The following is an 18,603-nucleotide window of genomic DNA, read 5'->3' on the forward strand; positions in this document are numbered from 1 at the left end:
ATAAGTTGGGCTGAAGGGCCTATTTCTATGCTGTAAACCACTAGGACTATGACCCATGACATATCATAGAACTTAAAAAAATGGAGTTCATCTCGTTCACATACCATCCTGGAACACAGGATACAATGATAATCAAGTTAATGTCAGTTATGGTTAATTATTGTACAAATGTAGAGATGAGGGAAAACCTCTGGGGGAGTCGGAGCTAGATCCACAAGTCACATTTTGCTTCTGTACTACACTTACTGTCATGACCAATTTGAATATTAAAAATATTGCACTATGGCAGGAGTATGGATGATACCACCAGTGTTAAAAAATCATTTCAAAAACCTCCAGGAATCATTTACTACCTCAAATATTGCTGAAGCTCTTGTCTTGCATTCAAAAAGATGACAAATACAAGAATGCTAAATTTCAAACAATCACAATTTATACTATAGGAGAAAATGCAAGTTGACTCAGTCTGGCGGAGGCACTGGGACAAGGAAAGCCTCAGGGAAAGAAAGGTCCCCATGCTCCCAAGTATTCAAAAAAAAAGTAGCTATGTGATTCCCTCTGAAGTGCTTGCTAACTTTGTCTGTTTGGAGAAAAGCTGGTTTCTGATGGAACAAACCTTAATCTCCTACTCCATGCATATTTTTATATGTGATAATACACCTTTGAATCTGTAGCTGTAAGGATTTGCTTACACACTTCCCTCCACACCGAAATTCACCTTGAAACAATCTAACTTGCTCCTTTTACTCGAAATGCAAGTAATAGTTTCTCCACTCCTATCTCCCACAAATCTACCTTCCCTGGTCAAAAATTTGTTGGGATTTGTATAGATGTATTAGAACATTGACCTTATCAGCAATCTTATAAATAGGGCCCTAGCTATTTACTCACAATTCGAGCTCAGAAACAGTACAAAACTATTCTGCAGGATATTCCGCTAACCTTATTGTTGTTCACTGTTTCACACAAATGGGATAAAGGCCACCATCTTGGATCCAAGTGCCTGTCTATCTCAAATTACCTGGATGTTCAATGGAATGGACTGGTGTTAAATGACAGAAATAAGTACCTGGTGCCCTCTGGCAATGATTGAACATATCCACACAAACTATAGAAACTGTTTATATATCATCTTTTCTTTAGTTAAGGAACAATGATAGATTTAGGGGATTTATATTTTGATGGGTAAAGTGTTAGAAGGTAAAGATTTAAGTAGATTTAGTTTCATCGGTGTATGCCTGGAAAGGAGCTGCAGATAGGTTTCATGTTAAAAATACATTTGGCTATCTAGGGGTTAACTAAATCCAATAGAATCTGCCCCAGCAACAAGTTTAGAAATGAGAGAGAAGGGGTACGACCAGATCACCAAGTGTAGCAGGTATGTTGAGGGTGATAAAGGAGCTGGGGGAGAAAGGTCAGGGTCTCAGTTCTGCTCAGGGTGGAGAAAAGCTGTAACAATGGAGTAAACTGAAGCTAAACATGGCAGTTCAGAGGTAGTGACAAAAATAGACCTCAGAATACCAAAGCTAGATGGGTAGAGAATAAGATATGCTGCAGAAGAAATCAAAGACAACAAACAAGAACAGAGTGAAATAAGTCATTCAATTTAGAGTTAGAAGACTTTCAGAGGCAACTGAAGTTTTGAAGTAATTTGACAAAGAAGGTGGGACCCGAGTCAAAACAATTGATCGTGAGAGGAAACAGTAAGCCAACTGAGACCGAGGAAACTGAAAAGGTTGGTTCAAAATCCTGACAGGAATTACTGCTAAAAAGAGAAGCGAAAACTCACTTATGAAAATTATCTGGGGAAATTCTGAGGAAGAATAATTCAATCACAAAGTTGTGTGCTAATGAGACCACTGTAGCTTCTAATATACTTGGTCATCCATGTTAATCTTAAAACCTGTGCCCTTGCTAAACCAAGGGGAAAGTAAAGGATAATTGTATTATAATCTGTTCATGCTTAGAAATGTTTTTTATTGGTAAAAACTAATTAGTTGTCCTGTGACCCTTCCCAGGTTTAATTTTTTTTAAAAACATTATGGTCTTTGAGCCAGGGTTCTATTCAGGGATCTTGCCATCCAGTTATAATACCAACTGGGGTCATGACACTTTCCAAGGACAATCCCATGACAGAATCTCATCCAATCATAATCTTTTTCTCCTGTAGTACAAACTATGATAACTTGAAATTTGGCAGAGTGTTTGTCCTGATGAGTGCAAGTTGAAAAGCTTTGATAACATGCTTTTTGTTTCGGTAAAGAGACTGCAATTAGATCCAGACCTTCACAGATTCACGTCTGGGCCTCCAATCTTGCATGCCAAATTAGGATCCTAAAGAGGGTACTAACCATACTGATTACCATCACTAAATTAGTAAACTTAGCATGACACATTTAATGGTTACAAGAAATTGATGAAAATAAATGTGGGAGGCAGAAACAGGAGAAATTATACTATAGAAATGGCAGGTACATTAAACAAACTTCAAGAAACTTTCTGAAAATAGTGAAGAACTATGGGTCTGAGAATGAGAAACGCAAGAGTAGTACCAGGAAGAGGCCTAAAAGCTGACAACCTATATCTTCGTGGTTTCAAAATAGGTGGTTTGAGATAGTGAATCTTGATCTTCCAGATTTCCTCAGTTTCAAGTGGTTCCCAGATTGAAATGTAGAAACTATAACCTGGATTTAAGAAAGGAGTGTGAAAAAAAAATACCAAACTATAAGGTAGCTGAACATCTTGAGCAGAGAAACTGATAGGATCTATTATTATGAATATGACAACAGGGGACTCTGACTGGACAGTCAGTATGGGTTTATGAAATGGAAATCTTAGATTTAAGGTTGTAAGTAGCAGCGTAGATAGGGGGAGCCAGTGAATGTTGTGCCCTTGGATTTTCAAAAGGTACCCCATAAAAAAAAAGGTGGCATACAGGAGGTTATTAAATAAAATCATGGCCATTAGCATGGAATGATGATTCCTTACACAGAATTCAGAGAGTAGGGATAGACAGGCCATTTACAGAATGACACAAGAACCAATGTATACATCAATGACTTGGATGAGGGATGGTGTCTAAGTTAGCCAGTGATACACAGGCAGGACAGTAAACTGTACAGAGGACTCAGAGGCAAAGGGATGTTGGCAGATTGAGTGTGCATAAATGTGACCAGTAGTATACAAGATGGAGAAGTATGATGTGAGGCTACAAAATTGTTGTTATTTAGAGGGATCCAGGTGTCTGAAATGAATCAAAAAGTGGACATGCAGGTACAGCAAGCAATTATGAAAGCAAATGGTATGTTAGTCTTTATTACAAAAGAATTGTTGGCTCAAGAGTAAAACAGTTTTATGCATAGGCTTGTAGAGTCCACATTTGGAATGCTGTGTAGTTTTCATTTTCTTACAGGAAAGATACATTTTGAGTGTAGGGATGGACAGGCAACAATGGTTTACTAGATGGATTCCTGGCGTGAAAGGATTGTTCTAAGAGTGGTACAGTAGACTAGGTCCAGATTCCCCAAAGTTTAGCAAAACAAAAAGGTCAATTCTAGGGGTTTGACAGGATAAACGCTTGGAGGCTGTTTCCCTACCTGGCGAGTTAGCGATTTAAAATAAGGGGTTGGCCATTGAGGACCGAGATGGAGAAATTTTAGTCAAAGGGTTGTGTACCTTCGGAATCCTCCACCCAAGAGGGTTGTGGATGTTCAGGAGACAAATATACACTTCAAGACAGAAAGTCAGTAGATTTTTGGATACCAAGGGAATCAATAAATAAAAGGAGATTAGTGCTGTTTATGTAGAAATTCAGCAATAATCTCACTGAATGGTGGGGCAGACTTGGAATAAATTAAATGAGATGAGATTAACTTTATAAATTCAACAATTTCATTATGTGCATTGGAATTATTGGAGCATTTCATGGAGATATTTTCAGCTCTACCAAACCAAAGGCAGATTATTCAGAAGTTAGGGGAGGATCAAAACATGTAGCATCAATTGTTCTAAGATATATACGTGCTCACAAAACATCCAAGATTCACAATTGTATGTAAATCTTAGAATAGTATATTGATAGATGGGGGAAGGTCTTCCAAAAATTGATTCACTAATTAGGAATAGCTTAAACTACTACACAATAGTTGTTACACAAAGACACTAATAATCCAAAGGAAGGGAGCTATAACAAGTCTATCAAAAATAGAAATGATCCTTTGACCACAGAAGCTTATGTACCAAAAAAGGTGAAAGGCAACAATATGTAGTCTTGGTTTAAATGCATAGGATGGAGCATAAAAAGGAGCTTTAAGATTCTTAAATCATATTTGGGTGGTATAATCCAGATTAAGTTTGCTGCTTAGAAATTATATAGAAGTATCAAATTAATTTGAAATATCAATTTGAAGTAACCCCAACAGAATAGCTAGGTCACCTTCTGATCAACTTCTTTTGATCAGAAGCAGCAACTTGGCATGGAAGCTAATACTTGTAACAATCCTGAAGAGATTTTTTTGTTTCCTCTTCAAATCAGAATGATTTATTGTTCAAAATAAACACGGATGGAGTTGGATCGAACATACAATCTCCACATTCCAAAAACAAAAAATGTACGACAAATAAAAAAGGCACGAGGAGGAAAAATAAGACAAGTGATACACATGGATTTTTAATTTGTAAATTACTTCCTGATTAACTCTCCTTAATGATAATTGTCAATCCAGTTGAATTGGGATATTCACGCATGACATTTTAAAGATGTATAGATGAAATAAAATCAAGAATGTATGAAATGTTAAAATTCTGAGTAAATCCAACTTTCCTACCATTATCTTGCTAACCTTCATTAGTCCTAGTTCCCCCAGTCCTTCAAAATTCTTATTGTAATTTAAGGGACCATTCTATTTCTAAACATACCCTGCACTCTTCCATCCTCAATTTGAATTACAGCCTTCATTAGTCAACATGACTCCATACTATCTCAGTTTTATTTGATTGAACTTTTATTTTGCCAGGTAAGTCAATTGAGAGCCAATTCTCATTTACAAAATCAGCTGGCCAAGAGGCTAACACCACATTAACAGAATTTTCACAGCAATATATTTAAACAACAAAACAGATAAAGCGTCAGAGCATAACCCTTTGAAAGGCTTTCATTCTTCAGCCTTGCTATTTCTTCAAAATTTATCGTTGATCATGTTTACTATCTTCCCAATATCTACTCTTCTCTGCTTCATGTATAGTTCCTACCTACCTCTTTCAAGCGAGACATTTTATTGCAGTAAATAAGCACAATAACTGCAAGTTGTTAAAGCATGTCAGAATCACCCAAAAGTCTGTAGCTTTTTTTTCTATAAAAAAACCAATACACTCTTTGGCCATTTTAAACTTTAGACTTAAGAACATTACAACAGCGACACGTCCATCATAATATCTTGTGCAAAACGACTCAATTTAGGCCCAAGATGATTTACAAGAAAGCCAGTCCTGGAGTGTTCTGTACCTGCTGAACTGTTGATGCGTAAGAACCAAACCCTCTAATCTGATGGGAAATTTCACATCACAACTTCCAACCATGTTCTGGATTTTAAAATCAAGAAACTTTGCTGGAAATCCAAGTTTCTGAACAACACGTGCATATTTCCTAGCTGCTAATCGAGACTGTTCCTCACTGTTAAGTTGAAAAAATCCATGTTAATTAAAATCCTGTACATGAGTAACCTTCCCAAATGTTATTTTTTAATGATTTCAAAATAGAAATAGGATATTATACCTTTTGGCTCCAGTGCAAACCATCTTGCCTGAACTGAAGATCAGTGCTGTAGTTCTGGGTTCTCTTATTCGCATTATCACTGCAGCAAACCGCTATTAAGCGCAAGTCAGAAAAAACCTTGGGTCAAAGTCATAAAAATCTACTTGACTAGTAACATTGTGTAAAGTAAATTGCAAGTGCTGCACACAATTTTAGTTCAACATCATTGTTGTGTATTGTATAACTATACACTCCTCACTGGCACCAAATTTCTACGGGGTGAAAAAAAATCCAAAATCTTCTGTTCCAATGTTTTCTCTCTACTCCCAAATTCCTTCACCAGGGCAGCTCCATGGGCAACACTTGCCATTTCACAGCACATCCAAGTTACCATTATTTGAGAGTCCTGACTGCTAGTCCACTTAACTGTGAGAGACACCAGAGCAATCCTAGCCTCAAATAATGTGGATATTTTCCCATTCAGTAGAGCTGTTAACCATGATTTGGGTGGGAAATCTGACTAATATTTTCTTTTCCTATGTTCTGGAGTGCAGGGAGTTTCTGTGATAACCCAAGGAGGAAATGGGTAGATCGGAAGGGTTAAGTAAATCATGATTTGGGACTTTGTTTTTATCTGCCTCAAAGTGAGATTTTACAGAGCCTATACATGTCAATTTAGTGCAAAATAGCCTCTTCTGGAAGCTCCAGTTAAAAAAAAATTACAAAAACAAAGCCCATTTTTCCACTATTATAAACAGAAATTTCTCATAGAAACTAATCATAATTTATTTTATATACCAGACACTAGTGCCATCACTAGAAGTAGGGTGCAATTCCATTGACAGTTTTCATTTTAAACACAGACACAGGAATAACAAAATATAGAAATAAAGAACAAATAACGTCCTACTGATCTTTTGCCTTCTAATCACAAAGGACCACAACTCCATCATGGGATATTAATTGGAATGTTTGCAACTATACAAGGCATTAGTGAGACCACACCTGAAGAATTGTGCACAGTTTTGGTCCCCTTATTTGAGGAAAGATGTAGTGGCATTGGAGACAGTTCGGAGGAGGTTCATGAGATTGATTCCAGTTGCGTAGAGAGTCATAGAGTCAGAGGTTTACAGCATGGAAACAGGCCCTTTGGCCCAACTTGTCCACACTGCCCTTTGTTTGAAAAGGAGAGATTGAACAATTTAGGCCTATAGTGTCTGGAATTCAGACAAATGAGGGAAGATCAAATTGAGGTATACAAGATAATAGAAGATATGGATAAAGTAGACGTGGAGTGGATGCCCCACAAGAGGGAGCATTCTAGGATGGGAAGTCATAGTCTTAGGATAAGGGGTAACAAATTTAAAACCTTTGAGGAAAAACTACTTCTCCCAAAGTGTTGTGAATTTGTGGAATTCACTACCTCAAAGTGCAGTGGATGCTGGGACCATGAGTAAATTTGAGTTAAACAGCTTTTTAATTGGTAATGGGTTGAAGGGTTACGGGGAAAAGGAGCATATCAGTCGTGAGCAAATGGCAGAGCAGACTCAATAGGCTGAATGGCCGAATTCTGTTCCTATATCTTACAGAAATGGGGAGCATTAACTTCACATTCAATTTTTTCACTTAATTACTTTTTCAATGTCTGATATTCCTTGTACTATACCCATTTGTCTGACAAAAAGAAGAATGGTCCCAAATTGCTGTAAAACAATATTCAAGATGGCCATATGAAAAGGACTAGTTTCTCCATGCTAAGAAGCTTCCACCTTCAATGACCCAGCCAAGACCACTACTGCATATCTATAAGCTTTATAGCAAAAAAAAAGTGCTGCAGGAGGAATGTATGCATCGTCAGCTCAGTGGACCAGAAAAAATAAATCATTTACATAAATTCCACTATTTCCCAAGTAAAATGGTTACAAGATTGAAACTGTGATAGAAAAATCACACTATTATACAATTATGTCTTGTTTAAAAGAATTACCTTTGGATTATATTCTGCATTTCTTGCACATAAAGCTATTCTCTTCAGGTCCAATTTGCAGGCCAAATTAACAGTTGAAACAATATTTCTGGAAAAGGAGATGTCATGTGCACCAGTTTTAATATATATATATATACACACACACACACAATAATATAACACATTTGGAAGGTTATTTGTTTTTAGTATATTTATATATATATATATGAAGAGCAGGATCTGGCACTGAATGGCCAAAGCTTCCAATATGGCAGACAAATATAATAATTTATGGTATCAAGTTTCTTGAGACTTTTTTTTAATATCCCTGTACTTCACTCATCATGTGCTGAATTCATCCAGCACAATATGTTGCTAACAGGCAGGATGGGCCAAGTGCATGACCACTAGCCCTGCCAAACTATTTAACTGGGGAAGACAAGTGTAATTCTAGCCTCAAATACACAACGATTGAAAAACTACAACAAACTTTTGCTATGCATGGCCTGCCACAAGTTTCCTCCTCTGATAATGGCACTGCCTTTATATGAACAGAGAGTTTCAGCAGTTTATGAAAAATAATAGAACAAAACACGAGTGCATGGCGCCTTATTATCCAGCCCCATCAGAAAGAGTTGTCTGGACTTAAATCAATGAAAAAAAGGGCACACCATTACGATTGAAGAGGAGGTGCATCTGGAAAGACTTGGCCATGTGCTGTTTCCACATTTAGCAGGGAAGGTAGAATTGAAACAAGGTATAAATCAAGATCGTGCTAAGAGTGAAAGGTCATTCAAGGTAAATGATTTAGAATTTGTTCAGAACTTTCAATCTGGTCCAGCCTGGGTCTCTGGGAGAAAAATCATAAAGACAGGCCTCGTGTTCTATCCGATTCACATGGCAAGGAAAAAAAGCTAGAAAATTAAGATAGAGCAGGATAATCCAGAAGCGTCCATCAACATTCTTTCAATAATACCAAGTTCAGTGGAACCGTTTAATTCAGTGGAAGTCACTAGGGTTGTTCCCATGGGAATTGGAACTGAAATTGCAAAACAACCAACCACTAAAGACATTGCTAAAAAAAAGTTATGAACTTTAGTCACAAATAAGGCTTACATTAACACTGCAATGAAGTTTGTGAAATTCCCTTAGTCACCGTGGTCTGGCACTTGTTCAGATCAATGCACCTAACCAACACATCTTTCAGAATGTGGGAGGAAATGCACAGACGTGGGGAGAACGAGAGAGAGTGACTCAAGTCCAAAATTGAACCCAGGTCCCTGGAGCTGTGATGCAGCAGCACTAACCACTATGCTACCATGCTGCCCCTTCAGAGGCAGTGTTCGCCAAAAAAAAATGTTCTCAGAGAATTGGAAAACCACCTGATAGGCTGAAACTTTGAGACCATTACCCAAACTTTTTAAAAAATAATTTTGTCCACTCCTCTAAATAGTTTTCTGCTCACAAGTTAGTTTGCAAAGAATTTAAAGGGGGATGGAGCATGAGAGTCAAGCACAAGTTTGGGAGTGGTGGAACATGTGGCTGAGGATGGGGTGGCAGTTAATATTCTTGGACCTGCAGCACAAGTCCAAGCTCATGTTGCAATAGTTAAAGGACAGCAGTTGAGCTGACAGTTGGCCATTAGGAGCTGGAGAGTATGGAGGTCTTAGTTGACTTCCTTTGTATATAGTTTGCTTCAAATAAGTAATTCAATTCTTTATCTGTCAAGTTGTTGTAGGGCTTCAATTATTTCAGGTTTCTTGATTTGTCTGTTAGTGTTTGATAAGGAATGAAATCCAGAGGTGCTGGAAGACCAAGCTGAGCTATGGGGTACAAAAATTGTGGAAGTCCTAGTGGAATATAGTTCCAGCATGCTACTGTGAGGGCAATATGCAGCCCAGTGTATATCAGGAGGGTGGGAATCATGGACTGTTGTAGCATTAGGTTTGGTCACATAATTGAAGAGAAGGACTGTGATCAGCCAGCTTAGATGCTGGAGAATCCTGGAAAAGGAATATAAAACTCCACTGGGTGGTGGAGGGCTATTAGCATTGAATTAAATTGTAGGTGTATTCCAGTGGGTAAAACTGGAGGAGGAGGAGATGGAGAAGATACTCATGCTTACGATGAGAGCAACAAGATTTTATAGTTGAGGGTTTAGAATTGAGCATGGCAAAGGAAAATGGCTTGCTAGAATAATATGCATGCTCTACTTTATTTAAACAGCAAAAATAACCCCATCATTTTACATGCAGAAAATCCAAGTACTAAAATGGATCCCCACCTTCAGTAATACCTTTAATGTAATTAAGTGCTTTAAAAACAGCTCAAGTAACAAATGTTTTTGTTTGCAGCAGGAACCATGTTTTACGTTGTGGGATGAATCCAGACTCAGACCAGTGAGAATGTAGGTTTTTGTATGGTAATAGTACTTTCACAAAATTATTAGAATCCTCAAATAGGGAATCCTGCCCCTCCACGTACAAACCCAGTGACAGCAGGAACTTATGATTTTAAAATTAATTTAAAACTGCTCATTATGATTTAAATTACTTGAAATTTTTTCCTGGTTCCTGATGATAGGGGCTCCAAAATGGAACCAGCCTCACCACAACATCATTTAGCTTGGAGACACGGATTAAGATAATTCTGTTACAGTTATACATCTTGGAAACAAAACCTGGATGTCTCAAGTCAAGGCAAGAAAAGTTAAGGGGCAAGTTCAACCATGACATACTGGTAACAGTATGACAAATGGCTGTTGCAGGAAATTCAAAAATGTTTAATATATTACAGAGGTACATCTTGGAAAGAAATAACCATGGCAATAAATGTACTTACTGTAACTGAGGGCATATTCCAGAACTTTCTACTGGGGTCATTGGTGTTACTGGAGTCATTGGTGTCATTGGCAAAATTGAAGGCGATTCATTGTTAATTGGGGTGGAAATTGGGTCATTTGTTGACTGGTACAACTGGGTAGCATTTCCAGGTCCAGGTGTAGCAACCCCACTGTTCCTCTGGGTTTCTGACAGCAGTTGGCTCTGCTCCGCTTTTGGTTCTTGACTTGTATCATCATTTTCCTCTTGGTCACTGAGAAAACTAAGATCTGCTGAAGTAAGCTCTGTAGTTGGTTCTGGAGGTTGATGAAGCTGAGGAGCGTAGCAGGAGTCCTCAATTATTAAGTCTGAGTCATAAGGAATCATAGGATTATAGACATGGGAATCATTCGTTGATAGATCATCCTGAAAAAAAAGGACAAGTCATAATTCACACCACATCCTCTGCACAACACAGAGCATGAAATGAGTGGTCAGAGGTTTCATAACATTTCTTAAAATTCATCCTTTTCCACCAAGTACAAGTGCTTACTTGTGAATCCCCTGACCGTTGAGCTGGCTGCTAAACAATACTGATTATGGTATTCCAGATTTCATTAACTAGCTGGGATGATGGTAGATGTATGGGAGTTCTCCCTCAATACCCAAGGTTCAGGAGAGAGACAAGTTCACAATGGTTCTGTTTCAACCCTGTTTGGTTAGCCATACAAAAAGTTTGTGGCATGGTTAGCAGGCAAGGATAACAGTGGGTTTGTGTTTTGTAATGTCTGCATTTAAAAGGTCTTGCAAGTCTCAGGAATTTTGCAGATTGATACTGTTGAAGTACCAGAAGGCAACTGACATCACAACAAGGAATCCACAATGTTCTGACAAAAGATCATTGTTTTCTCCAGGGATGCTGCCAGACTAACAGAGAATTGTCAGTTTTATTTCAGAATGCCAGTATCTGAATTACTTTGCTCTTGTACTAATGAAGGCATCAGCAACCTTAGGCTGTGGGAAGTTCGCTGGGAAAAAACTGCCCATTCTGTATTATTTTAAGTCAGTACACATACTGTTGTGAGGATCAACAGGATCACCATTTCACAATGCAGATACTAATAACCAGCAACAAGACAAGACTATTTTTGCTGTTGAGGGAAGAACTGAGGAGAACTTGGTTTTATTCTTCAAACGGTGCAAGGGAACTTCAATATTATCTGCAATGAAACCGAACACCTTGACTGAAGGATTACACTTCCACAAAGCAGCACTCCACAGTAAGACACTGAAGTATCATTTTGGATTATATGCTTAAGTCCTGAGGAAGTGGTGCTTGTACCCACAGCATTCAGACTTAGAGACATTTAGTAATGACAAAGGTTCATAACTCCTCCACACAAAACAAGTATGCGAAAATCCATTCCATGATCCAATCTCTCAAGTGACTGAGGGTTTTGTACAAGAAAAAATAACTACTGAATCCTTAACCACAGATAGTTAAAACACATTTTACACTTGCATGGTGGGAAGAATATCTACTTCGAGAGCGAGATTGTAAACAAGAATTTTTCTTCTTGTTTGAAATATGAAAGTTAGAGACCAAGGGTAGGATTTTCTGGCTGCACCAAGGTCAGGAACAGAGACAGACCAGGTCTGAAAATACTGGCACCAGTTGGTTTTCCAATTTCCTGACCCATTCCTAGCCATTTATGCTGTGGTAATTTGAGGTCTAATTTTACAGTGGCCAGCCAGCAAGGCTCAGTAAAAGCAATTAAATGGAGGCCAACTCAGTCAGCCTCCAATTTCCCACTGTCTGGCGGGGTGGGGGGGTGGAGGGTGGAGGGAGATGGAAAAGAAGTGGGTCGAGGGTGCAGTTTAACTGCCTGGAAGGAGTCCTTCAGAGGAGGCTGGGTGCTTGTATTCCATGCAGTCCTTTGGCCCTCCCTGCCTGTGTGCAGGTGCAGCCAAACGTTGCCTGCATGAAGGATTCCCACTACCTACCCTCCCCCAGTGGAGGCCTGTCTGCATTGGTCTTTTCCCCCCCCCCCCCACTTAATTAAACATTTAGAAGTTGGTGAATTGAAGTACCTTCTCAGTTATTTACCTTTTACTCGTTCCTCTGCTCAAGCTGGCGTTTTTGGTTGGCTGTCACCCTTATGTGAAAATCCCAGCTCAGCTATCATTTCCCCCTCAGGTAGGATGCAGTCCTAAAAAAAAGTCTCAGCTCCCAAGTGAAAATTTGGCCCCAACTTGAAGATGGACTGCAACAGTATGAGAAAGCAATGCACCACCACTCAGACAATTAAGAACAAGTAACAAAAGCTGGCATTGCCAGTAACACTCAAATGTAGGATGCACTTTGACTGCAAAAGGGCAGAGTTCAGCAAAGATGATAATAACATTTGGATGGCGGGTCTAGATTCATCACTGTGCCTAGATACCTGCAACACATGGCTCTCAATAGGCTGGAGAATTGGTATTCTTCAAGACAACCAAGTGTGAGAAGACATTGGTATGGAGATACCTGTTTCAAAGTAGATATGACATCCCAAAGATAGTTAACGCCATGCTGCCAGACTTCCTGAATCAGGTACTGTGAAAAAAATATTTAAGATGCATCCAGTCCAATAAAGAACAGTATGAAGGAATTGTTTAAATAATGGAAAGAACGGGCAGGGTGGATAAAAATAGACTTTTTGATAGCTAAGCATCAAATACAAGGGGTGATAGTTTAAAAAACAAAGCACGGATAACCTTTTCATACAAAAGGTGTGGCTGTGGAATTCACCTTCAGGGTTTGTGATGGAAACAGAAACAATATCAACACTGAACATCAGATTAGAGACTGGAGGAATAATGAGCTCACATGATAAGAAAACAGTTGTAACGGGGAGAAAACACTATTTCCATGTGGCATGGTCGCTATACAAAGATGTAGAGGGACAGGTAGTAATGAGAAAGCAGGAGAGCTTGGACAGGTTAGGAGACTGGGCAAAGAAGTGGCAGATGGAATACAATGGAAAAGTGTGCGGTTATGCACTTGGGAAGGAGGAATGGAGGCATCGACTATTTTCTACACAGGGAAAATGCTTAGGAAATCAGAAACACAATGGTCTTGGGAGTCATTGTTCAAGATTCTCTTAAAGTGGCAGGTTCAGTCAGCAGTTAGGAAGGCAAATGCAATGTTAGCATTCATGTTGAGAGGGCTAGAATACAGGAGCAGTGATATACTTCTGAGGCTCTGGTCAGACTCCATTTGGGGTATTGTGAACAGTTTTGGGCCCCATACCTTAATAAGGATGTGCTGGCCTTGGAAAAGGTCTAGAGGAGATTCACAAGAATGATCCCTGGAATGAAGAGCCTGTCATGTGAAGAACTGCTGAGGACTCTGTCTGTCCTCTTTTAAGGTCAACCAAATAGAGGAACTCAAATTAAGTTAGGACAAAGTAAAAGGGGCAGCTCCCCAAAAGGAAGGGGAACAGCCCGAACAAAAACAAAAGTACAAAGGAATCTTAAGACACATCAAATCAAAATGTGATTGTCAGGGTCTATAACACACCCCAGCCCCTACGGTGCCCAGCAGGCATAGAAGGCGTCAACTGCGCCTGCGGACACCACATGCTCCCTCTCCAGGGACACCTGGCTGTGAATGTAGCCACGGTAGAGGGGCAGACAGTCAGGATGGATGACCCCGATCACCCGCTGCCTGGACCTATTGATGGCACATCTTGCCAGGCCCAGGAGCAGGTTCATGAGGAGGTCGGCATCCCTACTCTTCCCTCTCCGCACCAGGTATCCGTAGATCAGGAACGTGGGACTGAAGTGCAAACAAAACATCAGTAAGAGGTGTTTGAGAAAACCAAAAAGGGTATGCAATCTATAACATGAAACGTAGACATGGTCTGTGGACTCCACGTGGCCACAGAAAGGGCAGTCTCGGGAGCCCGTGAACCGGAAAAACCTACGGTTGTACGGCACCACTGTGTGCAGCAGCCTCCACTGCAGGTCCCTGAAGTAATTGGGGGAAGGTCCTTCTGTAGAGGGACCTCCACCGGCAACAAGGCCCACTAAGGTGTATCCGGGCAGCAGGCAAGGACACGGTAGTGGAAGGTGTGCAGCAGCAGCCCCCCGTACAGAAAACACCTCCGCACGCTGGAAAAGGGCACGGAGGACATTTCCGCAAACTCTGTCTGTAGTCATTGGAGTTTAGAAGGATGAGGGAAGATCATATTGAAACTTACAGGATACTAGCTTTGGATAGAGTGGACATAGAGAGGATGTTTCCACTAGTAGGAAAAACTAGAACCAGAGGGCATAACCTCAGGCTAAAAGGACAATCCTTTATAACAGATGAGGTATTTCTTCAGCCAGAGAATGGTGAATCACTTTGCCACAGAAGGCTGTGGAGACCAGGTATTGGAGTGTCTTTAAGACAGATAGGTTCTTGATTAATAAAGGGGGAATCTGGGGTTATGGGAAAAAGGCTGGAGAATGGGGTGAGAAAAATATCAGCCATGATTGAATGGTGGAGCAGACTTGATGGGCCGAGTGGCCTAATTTTGCTCCTATGTCTTATTTCAGTGGATACAAAAGGCCTTCCTTGTAAAGTCTGTAATGTCAAAGAATGAGTTTGACAGATATGTTGACAACATAGAGAGAATAATGTCTTCATGATTAGTGGTGTGTCTTTTAATACAATTACTGATAAATCTCCCTGAAGGGAGCATGAAGCCTTCATGGAATTCCAGTACTGGGTGATGTTTACTCTCGAAATATAGGGACACTCCAGGCTGTCCAGTCATGAAAAACTCCACACACACTAACACTACCATTCCAGATATCCTCATGCTTACTCCTGGCTGCAGACTGCTTTCCTAATACTAGAATCAGCCTCATCGAGAAGGATATAACAGACATGAAAAATAGTTAACATCCTTTTGCATTGAGACATTTCTTAAAACCCATTGGCAGTATGTCAGTACGCATTGAAGAGTAAAAACCTTTAAATGAAATTAATGCTTCTTGACAAAAATAAAGTTTGTTACAGTTGAAGATATCCATCAGAATAACTGGGATTAATCTCCATTATACCACACATCAGTGCAATCTACAGAGGTTTAAAATTTCACATAAAAGGCTTTTATTCTAATACAATACTACATGAAATAAAACTTACTCAAACCAATCATGAGGAGATCTAAGCACTTAACCTAATACTCCCAACACCACCACCCTCCCACTCCTCTTCCAACTAAGGAGGTACAGCTATTGCTAAGAGCCATCTTATAGGCTATTTTGAACAAGAGAAAAATTTCATTGTCTCTGCACTTCCAATTCCCATCTTTCCCTCCCCTTCACCTGGTTTAACACTTTCCTTCCTGAACATCTGTCTTCATTTCTAGGGATGGGTCATCAATTAACATTCACTACTAATAACATAGATTTCCATAGCCATCTTGATGGCACATCCTCCACCTCCAGGTGCAAGAGTTTCCTCCCACAGTCCAAAGGTATGCAGGTTAGATGGATTGACTATGCTAAATTCTCCCATTGTCCCAAGATGTGTAGGCAAGGGGAATTAGCAGGGTAAGTGCATGGGGCATCTGGGTGGGATGCTGTCAGAGTTGGTGTAGATTCATGGGCTGAGTGGCCTCCTTTACACTGTAGGAATTCTGATTATAACTCCTTTTATACTATGAAACATTGTCATTCAATCTTTCCTGCCCATCACCCTTTATCTCCCTCTCAGTTGCTCAAAAATCTAATTTTTAATCTTTCCTCTGTTCTGGTGAAGTCATATTGATCCAAAGTGTTCCTCTTGCCACAAATGCTGGCTGGCCTCCCGGATCTTTTTTTTTCCAACTTTTTTTTATTCTAGTGTAGACTTGGAAATTAAGTATTTTGGAAACTTAAGTTGTAATCAATGGCCACAATATTATTTTCCATATAATCTTATGTTACATTGCTTTGATTTAGGAAACTCCTCCAGTTACTACATCCTAAAATATACAATTGTAGTTACTATTTAATAAACAGAGTTAAACAGGAATACATGGAGCTGTTTTATTTTTGTCAGTGTTAATATATTTGAACCACCTACTTTAAAGGGTGCGTAGTAAGGCCATGGCCTAAATATCATACAATAAAGGGCTCAATCTCTTTGCTAACCCAAGAAATACAAAAGTTAACTATCTTACTTTTAGTAATCTATCTTCCCTACATCAATCAACATCAACTGGCTTTGAAAAACTCGGTGTAGCTTCACCAACATTTACATTCAGAACTGTGACAAAACAAAAGTTTCTCCCTCACTTGACACTCCTTCTTACTACTACTTATTCCTAAAAGGAGAAATTACACTTACATTTTCAATAGATTGATCAAAATAACTTTCCAGCGATGCTTCCATACTGGTGTTTAAATAAGTGAGCAATATTTCAGTGCGGTAGGTAAAAAGCAACGCTTCTATCTGCGGTTGCGCCTTGGCAATTCCAGAAGCTGTTCATCCCAATCCCCACGTGGTCTTCGATTACACATAAAACATTTAAATTGCAGTCGACAGAAATTTGGATCTTGTGTGTCGCCATCGTCTATAAAGATTAGCTTTTAAGTTACTGCGATTTGGTATTTATATTGTTTAAATCGAATACTATTTCCAAGTGAATAAGCATCCGTTAAACACAGCGCAATCAGAGCTGAAATATACAATTACTTCCCCTACAAGTAAGTAATTGACAATTAAACATCTTTTTAATCAAATCTGAGCATTAGTCCCTTTCTTGCTCGCAATATTCGATTCATATCTCTTTAACCTTCAAAGTTTCATTTCGCTTTCCATGTCCTTAGTGTACCAATCTTTTTGGCCTGTCTTGGGTATGCGTAGGTCGAAATATATATATTTTCCCGACGCTCAGGATTGATTGAGTAATTGTGAGTACTAGTCTGGTGCAATTCAGCTCAATAATGTGAGGTATATTACACTGTTCTGGACAAGGCGATCATTAATCTGGGAGGGGAAGCCTCAAAAGGGCGGTCTGTTCAATACAATGATATGCCTGCTATTTAAATGCCCATCACGTAAATGATCATTTCAAAGTTAATAATAGCAGAGGGTCAGATCACTGGATATTGTGTTGTGACAATTCACAGCCACCCTAACATAAACTAGCTAACTGAATGTGCGCAAGAGTTAATGAGTCCCTTTGCAGATATATGCACAATTTATATCGATCAGCAGGTCCTTTAATCTATTTGCTTTATGCAATGAATGTTCAAAAATCAAATGTGGGAGAAAATGCCGTCAAAAGCTGAGTAGCAGCTCCCTCTGGTAGACCAATGGGAATTGCAGCCTCGAGTATGGCTCGAAAATGGGGTTTCATAATAAGTATATAATGGCAAGGAAAATGTACTTTTTAAAAGAGGCACGTTGCAACACAAGTCTAATGCAAATTACGACTTAAAAATAACAATTGTATATCTGTACTCTCTATTGATGAGGAAAAGACAATTAGTTAGATGAAGCCATGAAGTTTCTTTAACACTGAAAAATGAAAGTAGGTGAAGTACTTCATCAAATTCTATATCCAAGGATCCAAATTCAATTTCATCCCAAATGGAAAGGAATGTAAGCTAACTTGTCTCTTTGAAATTATAAATGTTGAATCAGTCTGTTACTTCCGAACTGTATTTGGAGTCCTAATGGGTATGTTGCATGGTCAATTAAAGGTTAATTGAATTGCAAACAGAAATTTGTTTTTTTTTAGTGTATAAAGCAATATTTAAGAAATTTGTTTTAACATAATAAAGTAGTCAGGCAGCAATACTATCCTGCTTCCCAAGGAGGAGAGGGGAATTGGCATATTGATGCTGTTAAATTGGTACTTGTTTACTCCCTTTGGGGACATCCCAAGTTTAGCAGAAAACAATTACCTCTTTTTAAAAGACAGTCTGATTATGATTCTCTGAATATGATTATTGATGGCACAATGGTTAGCACTGCTGCCTCACAGCGCCAAGGACCCGGGTTTAATTCTGACATGAGTCACTGTCTGTGTAGAGTTTGC

At 39.2% G+C, this 18,603-nt stretch overlaps 1 protein-coding gene across 1 annotated transcript in view; it reads right to left on the reverse strand.

Annotated features, from left to right (window-relative positions):
- Positions 1 to 16,949, reverse strand: part of tbpl2 (TATA box binding protein like 2) — a 34,093-nt gene extending 17,144 nt beyond the window's left edge. The window contains exons 1-5 of the mRNA XM_080201989.1: positions 16,905 to 16,949; positions 10,560 to 10,963; positions 7,740 to 7,827; positions 5,774 to 5,865; positions 5,504 to 5,671 (exon numbers count right to left, since the gene is read on the reverse strand). Of these exons, the coding sequence (XP_080058115.1) occupies positions 5,504 to 5,671; positions 5,774 to 5,865; positions 7,740 to 7,827; positions 10,560 to 10,963; positions 16,905 to 16,949 (797 nt within the window). The remainder of the gene's footprint in view (positions 1 to 5,503; positions 5,672 to 5,773; positions 5,866 to 7,739; positions 7,828 to 10,559; positions 10,964 to 16,904) is intronic.
- Positions 16,950 to 18,603: the final 1,654 nt, after the last annotated feature.

The sequence above is a fragment of the Carcharhinus amblyrhynchos genome, chromosome 14 (genome assembly GCF_965287045.1).
Source record: "Carcharhinus amblyrhynchos chromosome 14, sCarAmb.v2.hapA, whole genome shotgun sequence".
Taxonomy (NCBI): domain Eukaryota; kingdom Metazoa; phylum Chordata; class Chondrichthyes; order Carcharhiniformes; family Carcharhinidae; genus Carcharhinus; species Carcharhinus amblyrhynchos.